A 24325-nucleotide genomic window follows, 5' to 3' on the forward strand; every position below is an offset into this window, starting at 1 on the left:
GTTCGTACTCGTACTTTTTACTCAATCTCATTCACTATCACTGTATCACTACGACCATCATATATCTCATAGTTCACCACTTAACAATTAGACATCGTCACCCATGTCGTGTCAGCTGGGGAGAAAGGAGTGAACCCACCACAGCAAAAGAGATCATCTCATAATCAAAACAAACCCGCCGCTGGGTCGTATCGGACAATCGACAAGGTCAGAAGATTATCCCCTCCTACAACGTGTAAGATTGGGATAAGATATCATCTATAGACTGAAAATACTCTCATCGTGAGTTGAGCGTCTTCCTCGTCTATATCTAGAAGCCGCCGGTGGATTATATCCAGCCCTATGCTGACTTTTCACGGATTATCGTCACCATCAGACCAACCGACGCAGACTATACCCACCTAACCCTTTGGATACCCTTTGTTCTTTCACTCTGAGCTTTGTGAGTCCGCTTTTTCCCATGACCCTCGTTCACTTCTCGCCGCTATCTACATGTGTACATCCTCCAATACTTGGCGACTAACAAGTATTCTCTCATCATCGATAGACTGCTCGAGTGAACGCGTCGTTTCAAATATTCACATCTCTTCAGTATGAATGCTTCCGCCGAAGCAGGACCATCGCGACCCTCGCCTCCTCGTATCCCTCCACCAGCTTTCGACGCTGCTTCCACAGATATTGTGATGGAAGATGTATCGAAACCAATATCAACACCAGTATCAGGTGGGGAACCAGATGATGCTGTAGCGTTGCTACTAAACATATCTTCAGCCATGGAGGTACCACCGAAACCAGAATCATTAGAGGTGGTCATGGAGGATCAATCGGATTTGGTGGAAGTGGAGAAACCTGCACCGCCGGATGTCAATTCGTACCCCTATACACCGCCTGAAGATAAGAATACGAATGATCGACCGACCGTTCCTCCTCCCTCAGCATCCATATCGAACCTACTCACATCCTCCAATGACAACTCATCTCCCTCCGCATCCGCACATCCTCCCACACCGACACGCACAAGCCCAGATCCACCCGTGAAGACAAAGGGGAAACGTAAGCGAAATACTACCTCGGGATCTTCACGTCGTACATCATCTTCGGACCACCCTGCACACTGGTTAGGAGAGGAAAACACCATAATTAGATGTATTTGTGGATTTACAGAGGATGATGGGTTCACTATTCAGTGTGAGAATTGCGGAGCGTGGGAACATGGGATCTGTTTTGGGTATATGGACGCGGCATCAGCTCCAGAACAGTATTTCTGTGAGTTGTGCGAACCTAGACCGTACGATGCGGCTGGTGCGAGGCAATTACAGATGCTCGTGCAGAATCAGCAGCGTCAGGATAGGATAGCAGCCCCACCACAGGGAGAGGTGTCACAGGTGGAGAAGGAGAAGGAAAAACCTAGAAGTAAAGGTGGTAAGACCAAGAGGGCGAGGACGGAAAGTGTACTGGATGGTGAACTGGATAAGGATAAAGAATCAGGTAAAGAACATAGCCCAGGTGTAATGGGTCCACCAGCATCTAAACCGAAACGCAGACAACCCGGTCCAAAACCCCGTGCAAAACAGAATATCCTCGAATCATCTTCAACACCCGGTCCTTCCTCTTCTTCTTTCAAAGAACAACAACCGATACTGGAAGAACCAGAAGATGATTATTTCCGTGTAGAACCTTGGGCTTTGGAGTATACACCGATAAAGGAGAATATCGTCAGAGGTGTACTCGCCAGACAGATCATGAGGAATATATACAAAGAATGGGTAGATGCGGAAGAAGAAATGGTAGCGGCGAAAAGTAGAGCTGTACATAACCCATCTGGATTACCTTCACCTACCGAAACTGGTATACTACGTCTCTCGCCTGATAATCTCTTCCCTCCTCCTGATTTCCACATACTCGCTCCTCCAGTCCCACCAATCTTCCTCTCTGGTCCGGATCTCGAATCACTCGCTTCATCAACATCAATCCAAATAGTTGAAGATGCACCTTCTTTCCTTCCTCTCACGTATACCGAAAATATTTCTAAACATGGTATATACACCCGTCCGACGATCTATAGTGTATATGCGGAAGAACCAATTAATTTAGGATCTTTCATTGGGGAATATAAAGGTGAAATAATCGATTGTGAGAGTTACAGAAAAGATCCAATCAACCAATATTCCTCTCTTGGTCTACCAAAACCTCATGTTCGAAGTATAGGCCCACCTATCAACCTGATGATCGATGCCAGAGGTTATGGTAATGATTTCAGATTCGTTAGAAGTGGTTGTCATCCGAATGTAGTGCTGCGACCTTTATTGTGGAGAAGTACCGAAAGTGAATCACTCAAGCTCAAGTTCGGTCTTTTCGCTTCCAAGGACATAGGAAAGAAGGATGAATTGGTGTTGGGCTGGGAATGGGATGATCAGCATGTTGTTCATTCCCTTAGATCCATCGTACACGCAGCTATGCTCAATGACGGTTCACTCGCTTCACCGGGATTCTCAGCATCACCAAGAACCATCAACTCGCTCTCGCTCAAGATCGACTCGGTCCTCACCCACATCTTCGGTACCTTCACTGCGTGCGCCTGTGTTGTTCCTGGAACATGTGCATTAGCTCAGATGGGTCAACTGGTGGAACCTAAGATGATGCAAGATGGTCTTTCTCACGCCAACGAAAGAAAGAAACTTCGAGTAGATCTAGGTGAATTGGTTGGAGCGGTGCGGGGATGGAGAAGAAGGGAATTGGAAAATGCAGAGATGAGAAAATGGAGGATGAATGAGGGTCAAGCGTTCGATCTAGGTCTTACCAGCATGAGCTCACGGACTTCTGAAGCTCAATCTCAGTCTGTGAGATCGGAGGAACAGAGTTCTGATCGTGCGGATGAGTCTATGGAGCAGGATATCGAAGTTGAGAAAGCCGCAGAAGAGGAGGACGATCACGATGGAGAGATTAGTGTTCAAGGACCAGAAACGGCGCAGAATGTACAGGAGGATACATTGATGGAAGAGGAGGAGTCGACACCCATCGAGAAATCCCGATCAGAACTCGAAGCAGCTGCCGAAGTCATACGAGAATCCGTTTCTGTACCTGCGCCTTTTCCTTCTACCATCATCTCACCTGTCAAATCTCCTCTTACTGAAACGCAAATCAACATTCAACCTGTTCATCCCATTTCTTCTTCTGCGCCTCAAAAACAAATGTTCTCTCCCGCTCCACCCAGAACACCCAAAGTTGAACGACAAGATTCTTCATCATCCCTTTCCTCTGCAATCTCGTCCATCAAGCCTTCTTTGGCCGACGATATGGACTCTGGCTCCGAATCTGACTCTACGGCAGCTACTGTACCCAAAACTCACTCGTCAGATTCGGATGCCGATTCAGATATCATGACGGAAGATGAGGAGGAAATGGGATCACGTCTCCCGGTGGTTGGACCCAATCACGAATCGGAAGAGGAAGAGATCGATTTTCGATCTTCACCTGCTAAACCGAAATCTGCCGGTAACGCTCGAAAAGTTCGTCGGGTACTCTCGCCCATCATTGAAGCTTCCAAGCATCTCAATGGTCATGTGGATGTAGATCATGATATGTCGGACGATGATCGAGAGGTACACATCAGCAAACCTAAGAAGATCAAGTTGAAGATTCCGGATAATAGCCCAAAGTTAACGTTGAGCGATACTAAGAAAGCATCCATCTCCCCTGGGAAGCATGTAGGCAAGAGCAAAAGAGGCAGGCCAAAGAGGATTGTCTCTTCCTCAGCGTCGGAAAATGAAGATGACGAGGAGGAGACGACCGTACGTGGGAGTGCACTTGTAAAGAAGAGGAAGAAATCGAAAGATATACGATCGTCGCCAAAGTCCGCTAAATCCGTCAAGCTGGAGAAGTTGGAGAATGTCTCAACTTCCAGTGGTCCTATGCATCAGGAAGAAGAGCCAAGAGCTGTCGTACCTGACCAGGTCATCGCTCCTTTATCTAGCGCTATGGAGATAGATGAAGCTGCTGTACCTGATCCCGAGATCGTACCTTCCGTCGAATCTCAACCTGTCCCTGAAGATGTAGCAGAGGAAGAAGCTCGCGTTCCAACTCCACCGCCTAAAGAACCTACACCTCCTCCGCCTAAAGAACCTACACCTCCTCCGCCTGAACCGCCAAAGAAAGTCTCGCTTTCAGACTATCTAAAATCGCACAAGTTCCGGAAAGAGTCTCAAACTCCCGTCAACGAAGTTCCCCCATCAGCTCCAGCACCACCAAAAGTTGATGATGTAGTGACGCCCGAGGTGGGTAAGAACGGAGGGGCAACGTTTGATGATATACCTGGATTCGGAAATATCCCTAGTACGACTAATATCACGACGGTCTCTCCAGTGAAAGCTGAACCTCCCGAAACGCCTACGATGGGTGGGAAATTGAATCTTTCGGAATACCTACCTTCCAACAAACCTGGTACACCTGTCGACACACCCCGAACTTCGAGTTACGTACCTAGGAATGTCAGTGGTGGATCAACAGATTACTTCCCTTCTCAACCTCAACCTGCTACTTCATCTACCGCTCTCACCGCTGCGGCGACAACTACTCCATCGTTCGTACCAAGAGTCAATTCGAGTTATGTTCCTCGACAAGCCTCGCTTACAATGGAAAATGCAAATGGCCCTATGACTCCGGGTTCGACAGGTATCAATACCAACAGCTACATACCTCGTCCAAATACTTCTGAAGAATCGGTTAATTTGGGATTAAGCAATTCACCTAATACTCAAACAGTGGAGATGCCACCTCCTTTATCAATGAGGGAAATCCCTCCTCACACACCAACATCGACTAGTAAGATACCTCCTACAGGTCCGAAGGTACCTCCCACGGGACCTAGGGGATTGGGTACACCGGGTGGTCTTGGATTGGGCAGTTCGCCAGTATCTGGAGGATTCAGGGGTGGTGCACCTGGAGGTTCAGGTGAGAGGGGCGGTGGGAGAGGTTATCCTAGGGGATTGTGGAGGGGAAGAGGTACGGGTTTTAGAGGTGGTTGGAGAGGTAATTAGTCGGAGGAGGAAGAAGTAGTTGACATTATCTATATACATTATCTATCCTTTTATGTTTACTGTATTCGATTATTTGGTCTTTGATTTTATCTGAGTATCTAGTGATACGACAACTCACCACTTTTATAACGTTATATAACTCTTGTACAGTAGAGTGAAAAATCTTTCCTCAGGGAAAGGAGAAGCAGTTAACAGTGACATGTATCTTCATGTATCATGTATCGTGTATGGTTGTACGAAACGACAAACCGATAGGTCAAAGTGTGATGGGAAGCAGAGAACGAGCATCATATGCTTCGGTTTGCTCCTTCAGAGTGTATGTAATCGCGTGCATTCATTCGTGTTTGACAATCGTGTTCGACAATGTGAACGATATAATCTAGCCTATGTAAGGACATGACATGCAATCAAAAACATAGCAAAGTACTGCACTGAAGAGAAAGGTGACTCATACGGGACTCGGTGCATATACAAGTGTCAATGAATACACGAAATGGAAATAATCATCTTGTCAGATTATGTTCAATAAAAGAGGGTGAAACCGCTTCTTGCAGTCCATCTTCCCGTCTCCTCAACTGAAGAGGCTCGAACCGGCCCAGGCGCAGGAGCTTCTTCATCTGTTCTCCCTTGATCATGGGATATTTCGGGTGTCCAGGGAGCGTGATCTTTGGTCGATTTGGAAGCAGTTGCTACAGCCGAACTGGGGTCTGACCTTGAGGCTTCAGATTCAGAAGCCCAGTCAGGGGAAGCTTTAGACATCTTCTGAATGTATTCATGATCGAATGTTTGTTTGATCTTCAGGTTGGTATTTTCATTATAGTATCTCATCAATTGGGGAAAATTTTAATCTTGGGGTCTGATCATACTTCCATAACGGTCAATCGCTGGTGCTGTTTGTCTACTGAACGTTCTGCGGGAGTGTGGTGACCATACATCATGCCAAAAGCTCGTTGACGGATCATCATTGAGAGTTTGACACGCTGTTAACAGTTCCTCTTGCATTCGGGATTGCAAGTCATCCACTTCAACTTGGGTAGCGTCCTTTTCGATGCTGGTAATTGCATTTAAGCCGGCTTGCATAGCCTGATCAAGATGCTCCTCTTCCGCTGACTTATCGGTTGTTTAATAAAATGACTAGAGAGAGAAGCTGTGAGTGGCGACAAGGATAATCAAAGAGAAACGCGAAAAAAGCGAAAATACTTTACAGTGGAGAAAAGCCTCGTAGATCCAGCGTTCATACTGCATACTGTACTGTACAGTGTGCAGTAGATTCTTGCTTCCTATTTCTGCGATAAAGTGCATCCAAGACCTTTGAGTATCATGCCAGAGATCAAGGTGCGGAGGACAAAGGCGATCACAAGGGATGGGGCGTCGGCGACTGTCCGCGCGGCCGAAACTGCACAGCATCACTTGCATACTACGATATCTACAGAAGGATAACGATTTTTCGTACAAAACCGAAATTGAAACGGGATTGAACACTGTGCTATGAGACGGGCTGACTGGCCGTAAAAATTAGATACCCTTCAAGCGGTCCCTCCGTTCCCGGCTTGGGATTGATACCATCTTCGAATGATGGTTTCATTCGCCCTTGGTGTCCAATACTGATGTCGAATTAAAATCGGGATCAAATCTACGTTTGATTTCAAAATTTGTGTTGTCATTATAGGTTTTTACTAGACCTGGTTCGTAGCCAAACCACTCTGGTCGAACTATGCTTCCCAAACAATCAGTCGCAGGATTGGTGGCTTTATGGAAAGTCCGATAGAGCGAAATACCATTCATGTCCCGATGACAAGTCAAACTTTGTGGGAAAATACCTTCGAAGAATCGGAGTTGAAAGTCTGACAAGCGGAACTGAGTTTCTCCGCTGCATCACATTCCTTGTCGTCTAATTGATTTTCCGTGAAATTGGGGAAATGACGGATTCGTTCCAGTCCAGCGCTTTGAATTAAGCCTTCGGACTCTTCATTCATATTAGAAATGTTCGCAGTGACGGTCTGAGAATCGTAACGGTTGAAATCAAACCATTTATCAACGATGTATAATTCTCCAGTAGTCGAATCGTGAGTAATCCAATGGCCGATAAGTCCTAATTTGCCACTTTGTTGAGTGCTGGGTGAAGGGGAGGACGATGGTTGACGGCTTTGAAGGGAGACGGCGTGTGATGACATGTTCACAGATATGGATCACAAAGTATCAAGTTTAGGCACTCGATTGAATGATTGTCGAAGATGATTTTGGGGCAGGACTGATGTATGGTCAATTAAAATTGGACTGAGAGGAATGAAGTGCAAGACATTTATACTGATCTTTCATATAATTGCTCCTCTACCGTCCGGCTCAATCAGATCATTTGTCATGGAAATACTGAGAAGTTCAGAAGGTAAGGTATCCTTTGAAAGTGATGTGACTTCGGCTCCAAAGGTTTTCTCTTATTAAGACGTTGAAGGGATTCTGCATAGAAGGACGATCTATGTACGATACTGCTTCTCGATACGGAATGAGAGTCCAGGCCCAATCTTTCCCTAGCTCCTTTCTCGTTCACAGCATGAAGTCAAGTGGGGAGATATTGAAATTGCTTTCATCGCTAAAGAGATCCTTTCTACATAAAGAGAATCATCAGAGATGTAGATATGAATATGTAATGTGGCATGCTTCTCTTCGCCTTGCTTTCCCTTCGTCATCAATTCTTTACTAAGCCATTTCATCACGTCATTCGTAATATTGCCAACAATCGACGCTACGTTTTTAGGAGACATCCAAGAGACAATACGATGGAAGTCACCAGATGCAATCCCACAAGTTCACACAGCTTCACCTTCTAAAAGAGGCTCTGTACCTTTGATTAGCACGTAGCAAGTAATTTCCATCGTATCTATTCTTGACAGTCTGGTTCGTTTCGCTCTCGTATCGTTCAGTAATTGTCCATTTGGAGCAATCGACCAAACTGCCAAATTGACCAGTTTGAGGCGCAGCATTATGGAATCCTTGATGATCACCACTCGAATGAGTGGCATGGTTGAACTTGATATTCGGATCCGCACTAATATTTTGACAACTGGTCTCGAGCGAGTTGGTCATCTGGCTTTTGATGCGTTCAACAAAGGGTACTTGTCTCGGGTCCATTACTGTAATTCTGCTTATGCCAGTATTGTTCAGAATGGGGTCTGATTCGTCCGACGCCCATTGGAAATCGTCTTCACCAAGTTCAGATAAGTCGTGATACATAATCTTGTCAACGACAAAAATTTCCGTTTGAGTTCGTCCGTTCACCTGGGTGACAGTTCTGTGGTCAACAAGGTGACCTACCGTATATACTTTCCAGTCGTCAACGGGCCTGTCATTCATTTCGTCATTGGCCGTGGGTTGATAATCGTAATCGGTAGAATATCCCGTGTATCCGTAGTAAGACATACTGTAACAGGTAGCTGGGATGGGCGTGAAGATAATATGGTATGCTAAGTAATCGTGAGACAAGAAGTGAGCAAAGATGGGCCCCCCCTCCCGGTCTCTCATCGACTGGAATTTATACCCTCTCATATCCCAACCAAATTATGTCATGGTGGTGAGCCTTATGCTGTGCGAACGAGAACCCATCGCTACGAAAGGTGATGCTTCGATGTTCGGCCATCTTAATTCAGTATATCAATTTTTGATCATCTTCACCTTTATCGGTCAAGAAGATAGACACATTGAAAGACCATTCTCAATCAAGCCTAAGATCCTTGGTGCACCGCGAGAAGCTCGCGCCAGTCACTGCAATATCTTCAGACTGTACACCGTCTCCACCGTTGTCCAACAGAGATATTTGCACATTAGAAGACACTTTTCAATAGAAAAAACCTCTCTCATGTACCGCGAGTAGCTCATGATCAGTTCCTCTAGCTCATTCATATGGAGAGCCGTTCCGAACACACACTGGGTGGCTTCGTTGAATCAGCCGGGCTGAATGTACACTGTCCATGCCCCGCAGGTACTAATCCCGGTTCATGCGTTCCGATCAGATTGAAGAATGCTAGCTCTATTAACACCCCTGATGTGTGAGCCACTCTGCCCGAATTGCCAATACATACTTGGTCGACAAAAGATGCAAGGACGTCGAGCGGGAAGGTCGAGTAATGCGTTGACGTACCTGTACAATTGGTCACCAACGCAACAGCCAGGTAAGTCAGTTAGCTATCAGCCTTACTCAGTCATAGATCAGCAGTCCATGAAAATGGTGACCGCATCTCATGAGCTTTCAAAGTCTGTATGATCAGGACATACATGCCTCATCATCAAGAATATCCCACAGAAAGTAATGTACTGTATTAACCGACATTTCGACTGATTTTCTTGCTCGACTAACGGATTTTCAGCCAGTCATAAAACACGATCATTTTCTTTGCGCAGGACTGGAGCTGCTCAACCTTCGAGCGACCGCTGATCCCATACTGGAGACCCTCCGACCTAAACTGGGTCTCCGGAATCCACCACTAGTTGGGGAAGGTACTGGCCACAGTATGCTACCGCCTTCTTCATCTCGCTCTTCCCCTTTCAAAGGATCTGGAGAAGCAGTCAAACCCCTGATATGTTCCATGAATTCGAGTTTCCTCCTATAAACCTCATCATCCCTTTCGGAATCATCCTGTCCGTGTTCCTGTCGGAGGTAGGGTGATGCAATGGAACTTGTGGGTGGAACAAGGCTGGCAGCAGCGAAGAAACACTTGAAATCGTTGGTGAAGTTTTGCTTCTCTCTTTTCTCGGTCTGATTTCCTCCATATTCATACCATTCTTCAGTGGAATCCGGGAGTTTGATCTCAGTCAAGAGGTTAGTGTTCTTATCAGTTTGGGGATGAATCCTAGAATAATCTCCAACTTTCGTGACTACACTTTTATAATTGCTTTTATCCGATCGATTGACTTCCCTCACCACATTTCTCAAGATTTCATCCAACCTCGCAAATTCTTGTGGATCTTTGTCCATGCAGTATTTGGGAATGGTTAAGATCGAAAATTGATTGACTCTCTCATAAATCTCATCGGCTTGAGCACTCAATTCCCGCATGATTTGACTATCGGGGAATGGTGTGCCGACTTTGAATATAGGCTTACTATGGATAGTAAGTCTATGTCCCCCCGATCTAGACCTGGATTTGGATTTGAACTCGGACTGGGACTCGCAAGATTGATCAAGTGCCTCCCATCGAGGTCGATGCGCAAGGAAATAGTCCGGATGTTTACCTCTCATCGCTGTTGACGAGGTGACAGAATCTCCATTGAGAGTTCGGTCAAGATTGCTCATTGGCGTAGAAGGACTACGACGGTATCGTGGCGAAGTTGGGGTAGTAGCACTGGACATGTTGGGTCGTTCTGGGATAGTGAGGGAATGTGAGAAAGCGACTAAAGATCTGCATACACCTAAAACCTATATACTCATTCACCCACCCATTTCCTACAATAGCTGGTTGATCAGGTTTGGCTCAGAAGCATTTAGAAGAATACAAACAATATCGCTCCGTCAATTTCCCTTCATCGCCGATCCTTTGATCGATCTTCTGATAGGTCGGACGACAGATCAAGCTTCTAGTGCTCGTACGACTTACATAGACATATGCACAAAGCTGTGCGAGCGGAAGGTTTGGTGAATTCCTATAATGATGCGACACAAAAGGTGTATTCGTTAGGAAGCATGAACAAACGCTGTCAGCTGTGGAAAACTCCTAAGAGTCTGGTTGTTCAGACCGAACACAGCAATTGTGTCCAACTTACAGCATATTCCGGACGGACCTTCACGAAGGCTGCCGAAGCGAACTTCGCAAAACCTTCTTTGATCTCGCCCAGCGGACTGAACTCAAAAAGATATAAGTTTCTGATAAAACGACTAAGACAAGATTTGAACTTGCGAGGCTTTCGCCATGAGATCGTCTCGAATTGATAATGCAAAGCAATTCAAGTCTCACCCCTTAACCACTCGGAGCACTTAGCCGCGATGTCTGACCCGACGATTGAATATATATGCACCCATATCGTCCAACTTTGTATGTGACGGACAAGATCACTCGCGAAGAACATGCAGCATGAGCTTGACGATTTGATGTCGCCTTTGATAGGCAGTAGAGGGTTTGACATGTCTTATTGAATATGCATGGAATGATGATATTGATAATTAGTCAGACTATCACCTGTTGAGGAACTCGGAAACTGATGACGATACCCTGATTGTACTTCGGGTTTGAGGTGTACATACTATGAAAATAACGAATGGGCTGATGTGAATAACAGCGCAAATATATTTAGATGGTCTGTGAATGAAGCGAGGTATGACGACTGGACTGATGAGTATGGAATAGGTATCATCCGTGAATAGGTAGGTATACGACTTGGTGCATTATAACATCAATCATAAGCTTCTTCAGCGGATCTACGTGCTAGTCTCTTCACTTTCTTTTTATATGCTACGTAATCAACAGTGTTACGTTGGCTTGGTGTCAGCCATCGCGACCAATGTAGCTGGTGGGACGTAGGAAGACTCACATGCGAAATCTTCTCTCACTTCTTTGGCAGCATCTACGTTAGCTGGCGATGAGAGGTCGGGGACGTCTTGCGAGAGGAGGGAAATTACTGAGATGAGCTGAGAGACAGCAACATCAGCTTGACGATCGCTCAAATGGACTGGCCGGGAAGCTGATTGATTTGATGTTCATTAGGTAGGAGAACTTACAACACTTTCAACCGTATGCACGGGCAACCACCTCTCCCCTGCGTCCTCGTATCCCCATTCGTCTTCTCCTGGTTGATGCTATAATGAAGAAGACAGATAAGCTGGTTGATTTTTGACAGGTTACCACTGCAAGTATAGCTTACCAGTATCGACACGCAGACCTCACCCTTCTTATCTCCCTTTTCGTACACTAAAACGTGAATCGATTAGTTGGGCATGCCTGACCCGAGTGTCGACTGACTAACCATTAGGATGCCACATTTCCGAATCGAAGATCATCTTGGGAGGTAATAATGGAAATTCCTATGATTGAACTCGTCCCTTCAGCTGATATCCTACGTAATCATCGACTGGTTGACGGACGATGGTCGTAATACAGCTGAAAATGTATACTTACAGGAGGGAAGATGAGTCTAGCTTTGAGAATGGCCCCTTCATATAACGTATCAGCTGGTCTATAACCAATAAATCAATGCTGATGTCAGCTTCTGAATACCTAGACGACTCCGATAGCTGATATACATACCCCATAATCACAATCTGCCATTCTAAAATGTTATCATCGTCCACCAGACCAGCTGAGAAGCCATCGACCGGATTCTTCTGAAGATCTGAACCCGAGGAGGAAAGGAATCAGCGGAAGTCCATTTGTTCCATGAAATACTTCGTACAGAAAACAGATTCATTCAAGGAGGTATGAAGAGATACGTTAGAAATGTACCCACCTAGAAGCTGTTTCCTCAATATCAACGACGAATTGCTCGTACTCGATATGGGTGTACCGGGTTTGGTTGATCCTGGTCTTGATCCGGGAGCTGAGACACCGTTTGCTGGAGGCATGATGAGGGGAAATGATCGAGAGGGAAGGAGAGCGATGAGAGGCACGTTCGGAAGAATTGAATATTCCTATTCCTATTCTATATAGTGGTAGCCGGTAGAGTGTCGTACAGGTGAAGGAAGGGAGAGAAGGAAGAAGGAAGGGGACTGAGTGGACAGTGGACTGTGGACTGTGGATGATGGATGATGGATGATGATAACATCAGTAAGTTAGGAGGACGCCGAGGTGGCAAATGGAATGGAATTCAAAATCCACATCATGTGCTATACACGTGGTTATCACTCCTCCTCACTAATGCGGTGACCTCCACCCTGTCTGAGCTTGGAAAAAGTTGAAAAATCAACCCGAAGTTCACTGTCCAGGGTGCAAATAAATGACAGACTTCTTCCAACCGTACGTATACATATATACCATAGCAATCAGATCCCAGGCATAATGGTATCATCCTTACCCAAGACTAGGGTCAAGCAGTCGACATCGAAGAACGGTAGTTCGAGATCCACATCCAATGCTCTAAGCCAAATCACCAAACTCGAATCGACCCTGTTAAGCGACGAGTACGATCCCAACCCTCTCCTCCCTCTCATCGCATTATCCCGTCACGATGATCCTCAAGTAGTGCACAAGGCAGTATGGGCACTTCATAGGGTGTTCATCAAGCTTATCGGGGATGGAAGAGTGGGAGGCTTGAATGGTGATTTGACTGTCAAACGATCAAAGTTAGAGGATATACACGAGGACAATGAAAACGATTTGAACGAAGAGAGAGAAGTGAAAGGATGGGTGAGGGAGAGGCTTTTAGAGTACATCGAAGTACTGGGTGGATTGGTCAGAGACTCAGAACCTGCTTTGAGAGTAAGTCGGCTATATGTTGTTTCACAGCGGCATAGCTGATATGAAAACTACGTGTTGTAGAGTTCATCAATCCCCTTATTATTCTCACTCCTACCCCCATTGTCCACTTCCTTCCCTTCCTCCACACCTCTAATCCATATCCCTTTCTTCCGCTTGATTCTTTCGCTCCTCTTCAATCCCAAAGCATCCCTAAGAGGTGCAAAACCCAAATCGAAAGGCGAGGGATGGAAGATAGTCGAAGCTAATCAAGTTGAAGAAGACGAAGGGGTTTTACCTCCAGATGTGATTAAGATTGTCATCGATGACTTTTGGGCAAAGTACGATGATCTACGATGGGCCTTCTTCAAGGAATCGAGGTGAGCCTTTTTCCTTCCTTCTTGATACAGGAAGAGGAGAACTCGGAAGCTGATCTCAGAATCGATACTATAGCAATTTCGCCCAGTCTCAGGCGATTATCAACCAATCAAACCTTCTATCCCAACTTTTACCTTTAGTGAACTTACCAAAGTTACCTGAGGATATCAACGCGTTTTACATTCCTGCATTCTCTGAACCTCCCTCTGGGCTTAGCAACACCAAGAAGGTGAAGAAGGTGAATAAGAAGGGTAAAACGAGGTATAAGGGTGAGATCGATGAATTACCCGAATGGATGAAAGAGTATGAATCCGAGGCATCCGAGGCAGAGTCAGATGATGATGATCAATCCGCCAAAGGTGGGAAGGGTAAGAGGAAGAGGCAGAGGACGTCGACAATGTCAATTCATCAAAGTATCTATTCGATCGTATCTCATACAACCTACTATACCAATCTTTGGGAAAATATCTTATCGATGATACCGCTAGAAGATCATTGGACAAGGAAGATCTTAATTGGATTGCATGGTGAATATGGAATAATGGGTCATTTCAAACCTGAAAGAAGATTACGGATCGCAGATTGGTTGAGTACGTTGGTTGATCGAGGCGGACCGAATGCGATGTTGGCGATGAATGGGTTGTTCGTCTTGATGACGCAGTATAACTTGTAAGTAATGCAGGAGTTATCTACATACCCTCCTTCAGCTCGATATGTGACACGTTTTTGTCTCATTGTAATGTCAATTGCTGATTCTCAACGTACCAGTGAATATCCTCATTTCTACGATCGTCTATACGGTCTACTTGACCGTAATGTAATGCACGTCAAATACCGGGCTAGATTCTTCAGATTGTTAGATACCTTCCTCACCTCTTCGTAAGTACCAACCGTCATATATCATCCGACCCAACCCAAACTTGCTGATATACACCCCTTTAGTCTCCTGTCGTCAGCCTTAATCGCATCATTCATCAAAAGACTCTCTCGACTATCCCTCACTGCTCCTCCGGCAGGTATAATCCTCATCCTCCCATTCGTATACAACCTCTTCAAGCGTCATCCAGGAACAATGGTCCTGATTCAAAGACCTGACGATGGCGTACTTAGAATATCCTCGGCATTGGGTAAAGAGGGTTATGTAGACCCATACGATCCAGAGGAAAAGCAAGTTCTCAAGACCAACGCGATCAACAGTTCTTTATGGGAGATAGCGGCATTGCAAAAACATTATTTACATTCTATCAGTACGATTGCCAAGGTTTTCGGTGAGGTATTTACCAAACCTGAATTTGGGTTGGAGGATTTCTTAGATCATGGATATGGTACGGTAAGTGTCACTAGAGTCACGTCCCTACTGTATGAATGACAACAGGCCAACGATGAGAAGAGTAAACTAACGTATCTTTTGGTTGGGACAGTTATTCGAAACTGAGTCAAATAGGAAGATCAAGAATCCACCTGCCTTGTCGATGGCTATCGAAACCGCCACGAGCGATTCTTTGCCCGACCTTTTCCCTTCTCACAAAGGTAGTGAGGGGAAGACTGTTGGCGATGAAGATGTGGTGGAGAAGGAAGGTGATATCGTATCCCAATTATGGGCTTTCTAGATATATACAATATGGCATTCGTTGAGCATGTATGACCAGATACTTCATAATTGCTGTCATTCCTGGGTCATCAATCTTGTATACAGGACATTACCACACGCAACTTTTTCCCACAAATCGAATTGGTCAGACAATACACCGATACATAGGTAGGAAGGAGAAGGGAAAAGAATCAAAGTCTTGCATGAACTTTCAAAGGTATACACAAATAGTCGATGATCCAAAGATACAATTATCCCCAATATCAATGATATCTGTCAACAATACAATATTCCCAAATCAAATGTCTATAGATAATATACGATCGAAACCGATCGTCTTAAACTCCGGCGATTCTTTTTCATTCTGCTCTGTTTCTGATCTTTATGATCGTATATCCCTTCTTTCAATCTTATCTCTCGCAAACATCCAAGATTCGTCTCCAAATTCTAAAAAAACTGTATATCCAGGATAATTCTCAAAACCTTTCATATCCCCCATTCCAATATATTGATCTGGATTGTTTATCTTGATTCCATCCATTATACGATTGAACCATAAGAGACGGAATAACGATTGTCCCTTTAGGTAAAATCGACTCTTGTTCGAGAATATATCGTACAGGATGCAATTCGCAAGTGGTCGAGCAGGTACATCTGAGTTGTAGTGTATAAGGTGGCGGTGGTGGTGAGGTTGACATTGGTGGATATCCATAATTTGCTTGAGGGCCGTTCATCTGTGACTTGTGAAAGATATAACGTCAGCTCCATCAGATACTCGTTTTTTCTTCTCCTCTCAACTTGAGACTACTTACTTCGTAGATATGTCCATACCCATACAAACCCTTATTATTCCAATCGATCGACCCACGCTCATCCTTCTTCCAACTAAACCATCCTCTACTTCCCCTCTCCGCTTTCTCCTTCTTCCTCCTCTCGATGATCTCCTCCTTGCAATACCCATAAGGAATATCCAGCCGATCGTAAATCCACTGCTTAATCGCCACTCCCACTAATCTTACAATCCTCTTTAATCGACCATATCGATCGGTATCTTCCTCAGGCCAAAGTGAGGGAAAGGGTGGTCCTGGATCGTACATCCCCGGATAGACATCTCTGGTACGTAGATGAAGACTGAATTCGATTCTGAACAGTATTAATCGAGGTCTGTTGAGGATATATCGTTTGATGTTGAAGAGCCAATCTGGGATGAGACGAGGATGCTTGTAGAGGTCATATACAGGATAGAAGATAGCGTATGAGATCAGGAGGAATACAAGTATGACGAGAAGAGGTGGGATGAATGTCAGATAGAGGAAGGATATTATTGGGAAGGTGAGGAGGACAAGGAGGGGAATGAGGAGGTAGGAGATGAATTGGGGGAACATCGTGGAGATAGGTGTTTTGTTTTGTTTGTTTTGAGCGAGGTATTCGTCGGGATGAATATTAGTCTGTCAAGAAGAATCTGGGGATGAAAGAAGGAAGAAGAAGAAGAAGATGATGATGATGATGATGAGTAGTGTATATCGGGTTTATATTATATGTCTGATATATGACTGTGTGTATGTAGGATGTACCCCTCCTTTCGGGAAACACAACCTCAAAGGATGGTACCAACGACTGGGTTCGGTGGCGAATACAGTATAGTATATTGTAAGACAGACAGGTTGAGGTATTTTCGGTTCTAGGTTCTCAACCTGTTGCTGAGTATTCAAGATATTCACTTTCAGTGCCGATGAAAGAGATAGTTCCCTGTTCGATACGAGGGCTGGATAGATTGCTTCAAGTGTTGAAGAAAGAAAGAAGGAATGAAGGAAGTAAGTAAAAAGTGGAAAAGAAGTTATGTTATATACCATGGCATCGGAAATGAGTCAAAGCGGTGCCACACAGTAAGCTTTCAACTTCAGTAAGGTTCGTTATGACGTTTGTTCAACTTTATGTTCAGAAAAGACCAGTCCTCTCAGCATGCTAGGTTCGTATACACACTTCCACTGATCAGTGAAAGGACGAGCTTCCAGACTATCGGGAAGATTGTGCCAGGGTAAGGACCAATGTCTTTGTTCGAATACATTCGCGTAGTATCTTCTTCACTAGGATATCAAGCTCCCACCATCTATGGCATTCACAACGTACCTGATAACCCACCAATACCTTCCACGTAACCTATCCACATCCTGTAATTAGTTTCTCAGGGCCTTTTCAAGCGACTATCAATCAATGCACTCACGAAGATGTGATTTATTGATATCTTGAACTCTGTTAACTCCAGCACAATTCAGAAGGATATCAAATTCGGCCAAAAGTGATTTCATGACATGACGGACGCCCGCTTCACCCGCTATGCCCATTCCGAAGACTAGTATGGTAGCAAGGACATGCAGTTAGCAATCTTTGTTCGTTCTCTGGTGGTGAGCAATCAGGAGAAATATCACATACCATAGAGCCGACCGACAAGCACCGCTTTTGCACCCAAGGCCAGAGCCTGATGCAGAATCGAACTGATCAATATCATCTCCATTCTGCATGATGGTGATGGACTCACCTTGAACACGTCCGCTGCAGTTCGAACACCAGAATCGAAAAGGATCGTACATTTATCTCCAACCGCTGAATAGATTTCCACGTTTCAGTTTCAGTTCATTATGGAAAGCCTAATATAGCTGTACAGTACGTCCATAAACGACTTACCTTCGACAATCTACAGTAAGATAGTTGAGCATTTTTCATAATATCAATCAGCCAAAATGAAAATCTCCCATAATCTCTCACTCTCGTGCTCACCTCAGGTAGAACCTCCAAACTCCCCACTGCACCATCAACCTGTCGTCCAGCATGATTGGAAACTACGATCCCATCGCATCCTGCCTCCACGGCTTTACGAGCATCGTCAGGGTGTTGGATTCCTTTGAGGAGGAATGGTCGTCCGTTGGAGATCTTCTTCCATTTTTGAATCAACCTAGTATAAAACGGTACATTCATGTAGAAGATCAGCCCAGTCGACTTGTTCTATATTTCCCTTTTGAGAACAACCTGGGGTTCTCGCGATGCGAGAAGCGTAGTATGTTGGTAGAGATTATTTAGACTCACTTGGGTATCTTCTCCCATGTATGCGCTTTACCTAAATCACTCATGGGACATCAACTGAATTATCTTAAACTCAGAATACCACGATTGAACCCACCATGCCATACATTATCGATCCATTTCTCACCAATCTTCTGCATATCCTCTTGGTTCCCTGGGTCCAATCCAGCTTCTTTGATCCGTTTTTGGAATACGGGATCGGTCAATCCTATCTCTGCGCCGATACCTACAGCACGCCATGACAGTTATATTATGTCAGCACAGTGTTCGGTCTAGGTGAGCTGCATAGGAAGAGAGACGGGATATACCTCTGTAAAAGGCGTAATTTGAGTTGGCAATATCTTCATGTCTCCTATGAGGACCCCCAACTCATCAGTATAGCAAGTGGGATGAGGTTGATCAGGTGGGCAGATTTGGTAACGTACCATGCAAGTTGCCAGGTGTCCAATGTCATGATGCTAACATCTTATTCATCAGTTGAGCCTTCCGAGAATGGAGAAGGACACTCACCAAACATCAAATCCGCTGTCCCATGCTCTTTGTAGTAAACTATCTTCCAGCTCTTCATCATGAGGGCAGTACAGCTGGTATCCCGCAAACAGGACCCAGATGTTATCGCCCATTCTCTTTTCCCTTTCGGATATTTCATCTCACAAGTCAGCTTACCTGGAAGAACCTCGGTCCATCTCCATTGACTCTCGCTACATCCTCAATAGGCTGACTACCCGCCGTAGAAAGACAGTAAGGGATGTTCAGCTCGGAGGCTACTTTCGCTGCGTTCAACTCTCCTAGCTATAACATGCCGACCAACTCAACTCAATCAGCTACTGTAACATGTATCATGTTGGAGCAGGGGGCACACCACGACTGACAGGATGATAAATTTTGTTAATACCGATCGGGGCAAATGCGATAGGAGCATTGATCTTATGACCGAATAATTCTGTGGTGGTATCTCTGGCGGTCGTATCCACCAGCATACGGGGAATTATTCGCCATCTGCATCACCGACAGCATTTTATCAACATCATTCCCAGGAAGTAGACGGTACACGGCCGCACATCGCTCACCTGTAAAAAGCTACAGGGATTTAAACACATCAGTCACTGCACCTCATCTAGGTCACCTGTCATGGGGTAAAGGATACTCGCCCTCCCTGTTAGCTCGATCGGTCCATCCTATACCCGCATTGCAGCTTGCATAGAGCCAACCACCTTTACTGAGAGTCTCTTTGGCCAACTGTTCAAGTTTGTCTGGTCGAGTGGAGAAATCAGGATGAGAGCCTTTTTGTGAAAGCAGGAAGAGCTCCTTCTGATAGGGAGCGTAATTAGGTTCTCGGTGTGGTTGGATCGTGGTGTCCATGATGATACAAAAGCTCAGTTTTATATGAGTGAAAAGCTACTGACAAAGTGTTTATCTGCCAGCTCAAAGAGTACAATATATATATTCAGTGCATTCAGAAAATCTAACCTACTATGACCTACGTTGTCTACCTACTTACGCAGACTAAATTCATAGACGTCATGGACATGTCATGTGGAGGTGCATTACGTTAACTGTAGTTACAAACGTTTGTTATTTATGCCCTCTTATAAGGTCCTTTCATCTTGTCTACCGCACTATGAGGATCGGAATGATCAAGTATCGACCAACTAATGCATAATATCAATCACCGTGTCAGTCTAGTACAGTCTACTTGACTGTAAAAACCAAATACATTTACTCACTCTGGTACGGTAAATTCAATCTCTGAAGGGGAGATCGCACGACCTTTGAAATCGTTTTCCAATATTTGAGATAACTTGGTCCATAATACTCCGTAACCTAACGTTGAGAGATGCAAACCATCCCTATCATGCAGAATATAATACAAGATCAGCTTCATCCCCCGATCTCGCCTATTCATGCATGCACATTCGAGAATGAGTGAGGGTACAGTACGACTCACGTGAAATATGGTATCAATTCCTCTCCTTTCCCTCCAGCCAATTCCAAGATCCCATCAAACATATCAACCGTTGCTATCCTCCATATCCCTCCGTCACTTTCCTTCGCCTTCCATCTCTTGCCCAGATCCAATACCGCTTCTGCGTACTTTCTTGTATTTTCTAATTCCCTCTGTCCAGCGAAATCCGCGTCACCCATCATATCGGGATATATAGGTGGAGGAGTGATCAAAACGATGTTCAAAGGTCCATCTTGACTTGCGACAGTGTACGGTGAATCTCCCGATGTCAACTTTTCCAGTAGGTTGTCGAGGTTTGTGGTATATTCGTATAAGGGAACATGTTGGAGGAAGGAAGGCAAGACGGCGTCATTGGCTCCGAACCAAATAGTCACTAAACGGATTTGCTGAGGTCTGATAACCGAGTTGGATGGCGAGTCGGTATTACGAAGTAGGAACTGATCAAGGAGAGGAAGGTAGAAACGAGTGTTGTATGCTCCCAGACCTCGGTTGAGGATATCGAATGTACGTCTGTAAGATTCTGATCACCTCGCGTCATCAGCTTGACCATAAAAAATTTCCCGGCTGTTCTCACTCTCACTTCAGGAGGGAGATGTGTACATACCTGACAATAAAGCATTCAATGAGAGGGGTACATCCTGTCTGGAAGTGATAGAATCTCCCTATACGCGATGATTCGACCAATTCAGCTTGGTGTCTGGCCGAGAATCGAGGGAGACACGTACTTACCATGAGTAGGATAGCATCTTGAATGGGACGTGCCATGATGTCAATCTGGTTTGCAGGTCGTGCAGCCTGTTCAGATGAGTGATATACGAGCAACCAGTTGAACACGATCCACACTATCTACACAATCACACTTGTAAATTAAGAATAGCAACATCACTGTTTCCCGCGGGTGTGAGTGATGGTGATCACCGGGCCGGATCGAGACCGGAAAGTCAGGCACCAAATTGCTGGTCAAGTCTAAGTCAGGTCACAAAAGGGGGTAGGTAAGCTTATAGTCAGATGAACACGAACATCCTTGACTTCATTTTATCTACCGTCGATCATCAATGAAGCGCGATTGCGATCATGGAAACAATAGAGATGTCGATACCAGCTTGAGCTGAATTTGCGACCTCAAGTAGACTCTCACCCTGTATGACCTATCTGAATTTCCCATGCAACGAGTCGAGTGGGTCGTAACAACACATGCTTTGGTCTAGCATAAGTCATTTTCTGTGTCTGTGACAAGCTTTCAGGAGATATGCCAAAAGTCCATCCAGCCATATGAGCGAGTAAGACAGAAACCTGCTTCTCATTCCTTACCTCGGCTGTGATGAGTCTTGGTAACGGTCCAATCCATCGACGACATGGAAATACCCCCGCAAACGCGAGATTGAGAGATTATACGACCGTGAACGGTATATCATCTGTCCTCTATTCACAAGCTTCTACTACGAGTAGTGGTAAGCTATCGGACCCGAAAGCCGCTGCCCCGCGTTCGCGCTCATAGTGGGCAATGGCAAATAACGTTATCCCGTATCGATCGCACACATAAAATACTGTACCCGTTATCCGGAACGGATGTCATTAGAGTTCAGTTCTAATGGTGATTAGGATCAGGACATCTCTTTAATTAGAAATTGCTAAGAACATGAACAAACCGTGGTATTGCGGCAACCTTTAGGCGGCGGATAAAGGGATAAGGGTATACCCGGATGGATCTGCAACTGTATCCTAACATTCTAACATTGGGGATATTTGGGGATATCTCGGGTATTGTTCATATCTCGACTGAACATGAATATCCATTCCTAGTACTCGATCAGGAAGAAGAAGCACGGGCTGAGCGCTTAGCTTGAAGCTATGCTATCCACTCGAAAAACTCCGTAGAGAGACTGACTGGTGGGTGCGGATTTGGTAAGGGCGAGGGAAATGTAGCGTTAGTCATGTAGTTGTGTTATCATTTCCATCACCATGCATTTGTACTGTTGCAATCACATCCTAACTCAGTGTCATACCTACCGTATACTTTCACATCCCATATTCCATCTTCCAACATACAGATAGAAACAGACTAAAGTCGGTCTTTGAACCTTTGGACTGTCGACTCGGAAAACAAGGGATAACCGGTGAGTCGAGTGAACTTTGATATAACATGGGTGCAAAGGGGATGAGAGTAGATGTAACAGTCTCACTGAAGCTCTGTCATACCATACCAGATATCAAAATTGCTCAGTGCGACCCATCATCTCAACGTCTACCTTCACTACCACAGCTTTTTTCCTCTGGATCATTATTACTCAGTGCCACCTCTTGACACCCGGGTGAACTACCCCAGTCAATGACTCTCGCCTCTCCCATTTCACCATCAGCCTCACCCGCATCGTCCTCACCGCCCATCACACCCACCATGCCTTCCTCATCTGCCTCATCCAGTAGAACCTTACCCCTTCCTCGGCCAAGATCATCCCCTTCTCTCCACACGCACAATGTAAACAAGATGAATCGAGATTTATCATTCACTCCAGTCTCTCGTACTCCACAAGGATCACAACCACCTATCATGGTAGCTCTCGCAGGATGGCCTGAACCCATCTACGTATCAGCCACTAACGATAGGAGAGGCAGTACGGGTGGTGTAGGCAATATGGGATTTGAACCGTTGTCTTCTGGTCAGGTGTATGATGGTGTGGCCGTTGCTCCTCCTGTATCATTCATCAATGATCTACATCATAACATCCCCAACCCCAATAAGAAGATTAAATCTAGACCTACCACACCACCTGTCGATGATCAACTGCAGATCAAAGGATTCCCTCACTCGTCAACATCAACATCATCAATCCCATCAACAATGAGTGGAACATCGACATCACCCGAAGTAACCGGTAAATCCGATAAACCCTCCACAGCAGATGTGATCCGAGACAAGCTTAAAGCTCGTCAATCACCTCGTACCAAGAACAAAACCAACCCTATACCGAATATCGTCCCTACACCGATCTCAGCACCGAACTTATCGATCTTCGCTGCTGTCTGTCCTCACCTGACTGATCCATCCTTGGGTCCATGTCCATTCAAATCTCATCCTCACGATGTGAGAAATATGTTCCCTCCGACTTCTCATCTTTCATCTTCTCCAACTTCTTCTTCCTCTTCATCTCGACTGCCTCATCAGCACGATGGTAGATCAGGATCCTCCTTATCGCCCAAGAGCGAAGAACTATCATCACCCGAATTGGATAAGAACCCACAAGGTTTGACCAACTATTTCCCTATTCCCGGTGCGGGCGCACCCAAACCCCGTTCGAGGGCTGTAGCACGCTTGAATCCCAAGTCATCTGGCTCTGGCTCTGGCTCTGGATCCGGCTCAAGCTCAAGTTCCAATGGGAAGAGGAAAGGTTCAACGTTCAATGATCCGAGATACGGAGCGATCTTACATAAAGGTAGAGCTTTACCTGTTGTTCCAAGCTGGGATACTACACCCGTCGACAATGGATTTCCAATAAACAATACGGTCAAGGGCAAAGGGAAGGAACAACAAGATGATGAAGATAGGATGGACGTGGACTTGGATGGAGGTAATGATATTGATAATACCCCTATGGTCAAAATGGAGGTCGAATAAATACTGAAAGTGACACTGCTTTTGGCTGGACAAAGAAAATATCTAGGGGGTACAGTACATACACCTTTATGCTGTTTGTTATTTCATAAATTTTGTAGCATATCAAAATTCCATTTCGTTCTTTCTTTCCCCGCGTTTAGCTCAAGTGACCCCGATGATGAGAAATTCACGGAATGTGTTTGATCTTCGAATTCCTCCTATCTTGTAATTCATCTTGTAAACGGCGGGACCATGTATAAATGTATCAACATGTGATACATGACCGTATATCATTTCACTAAC

The 24325-nt window shown here is 45.2% G+C and overlaps 11 protein-coding genes across 11 annotated transcripts; 3 read left to right on the forward strand and 8 right to left on the reverse strand.

Moving 5' to 3' along the window:
* Positions 1–593: 593 nt before the first annotated feature.
* I203_107764 (uncharacterized protein) lies at positions 594–5036 on the forward strand (the record flags this gene model as incomplete). Its single annotated transcript, XM_019151465.2, has 1 exon — positions 594–5036. One exon carries the CDS (start codon positions 594–596, stop codon positions 5034–5036), a length of 4443 nt encoding a protein of 1480 aa, XP_018999269.2.
* Positions 5037–5558: 522 nt separating this feature from the next.
* Positions 5559–5795, reverse strand: I203_107765 (uncharacterized protein; the record flags this gene model as incomplete). The annotated part of the gene is made up of 1 exon (XM_019151578.1): positions 5559–5795. One exon carries the CDS (start codon positions 5793–5795, stop codon positions 5559–5561), a length of 237 nt encoding a protein of 78 aa, XP_018999145.1.
* A 1040-nt stretch (positions 5796–6835) lies between these two features.
* Positions 6836–7210, reverse strand: I203_107766 (uncharacterized protein; the record flags this gene model as incomplete). Its single annotated transcript, XM_019151577.1, has 1 exon — positions 6836–7210. The coding sequence occupies one exon, from the start codon at positions 7208–7210 to the stop codon at positions 6836–6838; it is 375 nt and encodes a 124-aa protein (XP_018999144.1).
* Positions 7211–7853: 643 nt separating this feature from the next.
* On the reverse strand, positions 7854–8453 carry I203_107767 (uncharacterized protein; the record flags this gene model as incomplete). Its single annotated transcript, XM_019151576.1, has 1 exon — positions 7854–8453. One exon carries the CDS (start codon positions 8451–8453, stop codon positions 7854–7856), a length of 600 nt encoding a protein of 199 aa, XP_018999143.1.
* Positions 8454–9414: 961 nt separating this feature from the next.
* I203_107768 (uncharacterized protein) lies at positions 9415–10380 on the reverse strand (the record flags this gene model as incomplete). The annotated part of the gene is made up of 1 exon (XM_019151575.1): positions 9415–10380. The coding sequence occupies one exon, from the start codon at positions 10378–10380 to the stop codon at positions 9415–9417; it is 966 nt and encodes a 321-aa protein (XP_018999142.1).
* Positions 10381–11417: 1037 nt separating this feature from the next.
* I203_107769 (uncharacterized protein) lies at positions 11418–12582 on the reverse strand (the record flags this gene model as incomplete). The annotated part of the gene is made up of 8 exons (XM_019151574.1): positions 11418–11476; positions 11556–11652; positions 11743–11820; positions 11886–11932; positions 11988–12045; positions 12140–12197; positions 12269–12353; positions 12468–12582. 8 exons carry the CDS (start codon positions 12580–12582, stop codon positions 11418–11420), a joined length of 597 nt encoding a protein of 198 aa, XP_018999141.1.
* A 433-nt stretch (positions 12583–13015) lies between these two features.
* On the forward strand, positions 13016–15399 carry I203_107770 (uncharacterized protein; the record flags this gene model as incomplete). Its single annotated transcript, XM_065518250.1, has 6 exons — positions 13016–13435; positions 13496–13791; positions 13865–14458; positions 14558–14668; positions 14732–15119; positions 15211–15399. 6 exons carry the CDS (start codon positions 13016–13018, stop codon positions 15397–15399), a joined length of 1998 nt encoding a protein of 665 aa, XP_065372980.1.
* Positions 15400–15856: 457 nt separating this feature from the next.
* I203_107771 (uncharacterized protein) lies at positions 15857–16765 on the reverse strand (the record flags this gene model as incomplete). The annotated part of the gene is made up of 2 exons (XM_019151572.1): positions 15857–16114; positions 16193–16765. The coding sequence occupies 2 exons, from the start codon at positions 16763–16765 to the stop codon at positions 15857–15859; spliced, it is 831 nt and encodes a 276-aa protein (XP_018999139.1).
* A 734-nt stretch (positions 16766–17499) lies between these two features.
* Positions 17500–19823, reverse strand: I203_107772 (uncharacterized protein; the record flags this gene model as incomplete). Its single annotated transcript, XM_065518251.1, has 14 exons — positions 17500–17540; positions 17605–17733; positions 17814–17859; positions 17920–17984; positions 18066–18075; positions 18159–18333; positions 18465–18495; positions 18559–18687; positions 18770–18813; positions 18887–18919; positions 18972–19045; positions 19128–19253; positions 19334–19460; positions 19588–19823. 14 exons carry the CDS (start codon positions 19821–19823, stop codon positions 17500–17502), a joined length of 1266 nt encoding a protein of 421 aa, XP_065372981.1.
* Positions 19824–20040: 217 nt separating this feature from the next.
* On the reverse strand, positions 20041–21192 carry I203_107773 (uncharacterized protein; the record flags this gene model as incomplete). Its single annotated transcript, XM_019151570.1, has 5 exons — positions 20041–20113; positions 20189–20311; positions 20410–20947; positions 21032–21089; positions 21157–21192. 5 exons carry the CDS (start codon positions 21190–21192, stop codon positions 20041–20043), a joined length of 828 nt encoding a protein of 275 aa, XP_018999137.1.
* A 1564-nt stretch (positions 21193–22756) lies between these two features.
* Positions 22757–24043, forward strand: I203_107774 (uncharacterized protein; the record flags this gene model as incomplete). The annotated part of the gene is made up of 1 exon (XM_019151569.1): positions 22757–24043. One exon carries the CDS (start codon positions 22757–22759, stop codon positions 24041–24043), a length of 1287 nt encoding a protein of 428 aa, XP_018999136.1.
* Between the last annotated feature and the right edge of the window lie 282 nt (positions 24044–24325).

This window comes from Kwoniella mangroviensis, chromosome 2, assembly GCF_000507465.2.
Source record: "Kwoniella mangroviensis CBS 8507 chromosome 2, whole genome shotgun sequence".
Lineage (NCBI taxonomy): Eukaryota > Fungi > Basidiomycota > Tremellomycetes > Tremellales > Cryptococcaceae > Kwoniella > Kwoniella mangrovensis.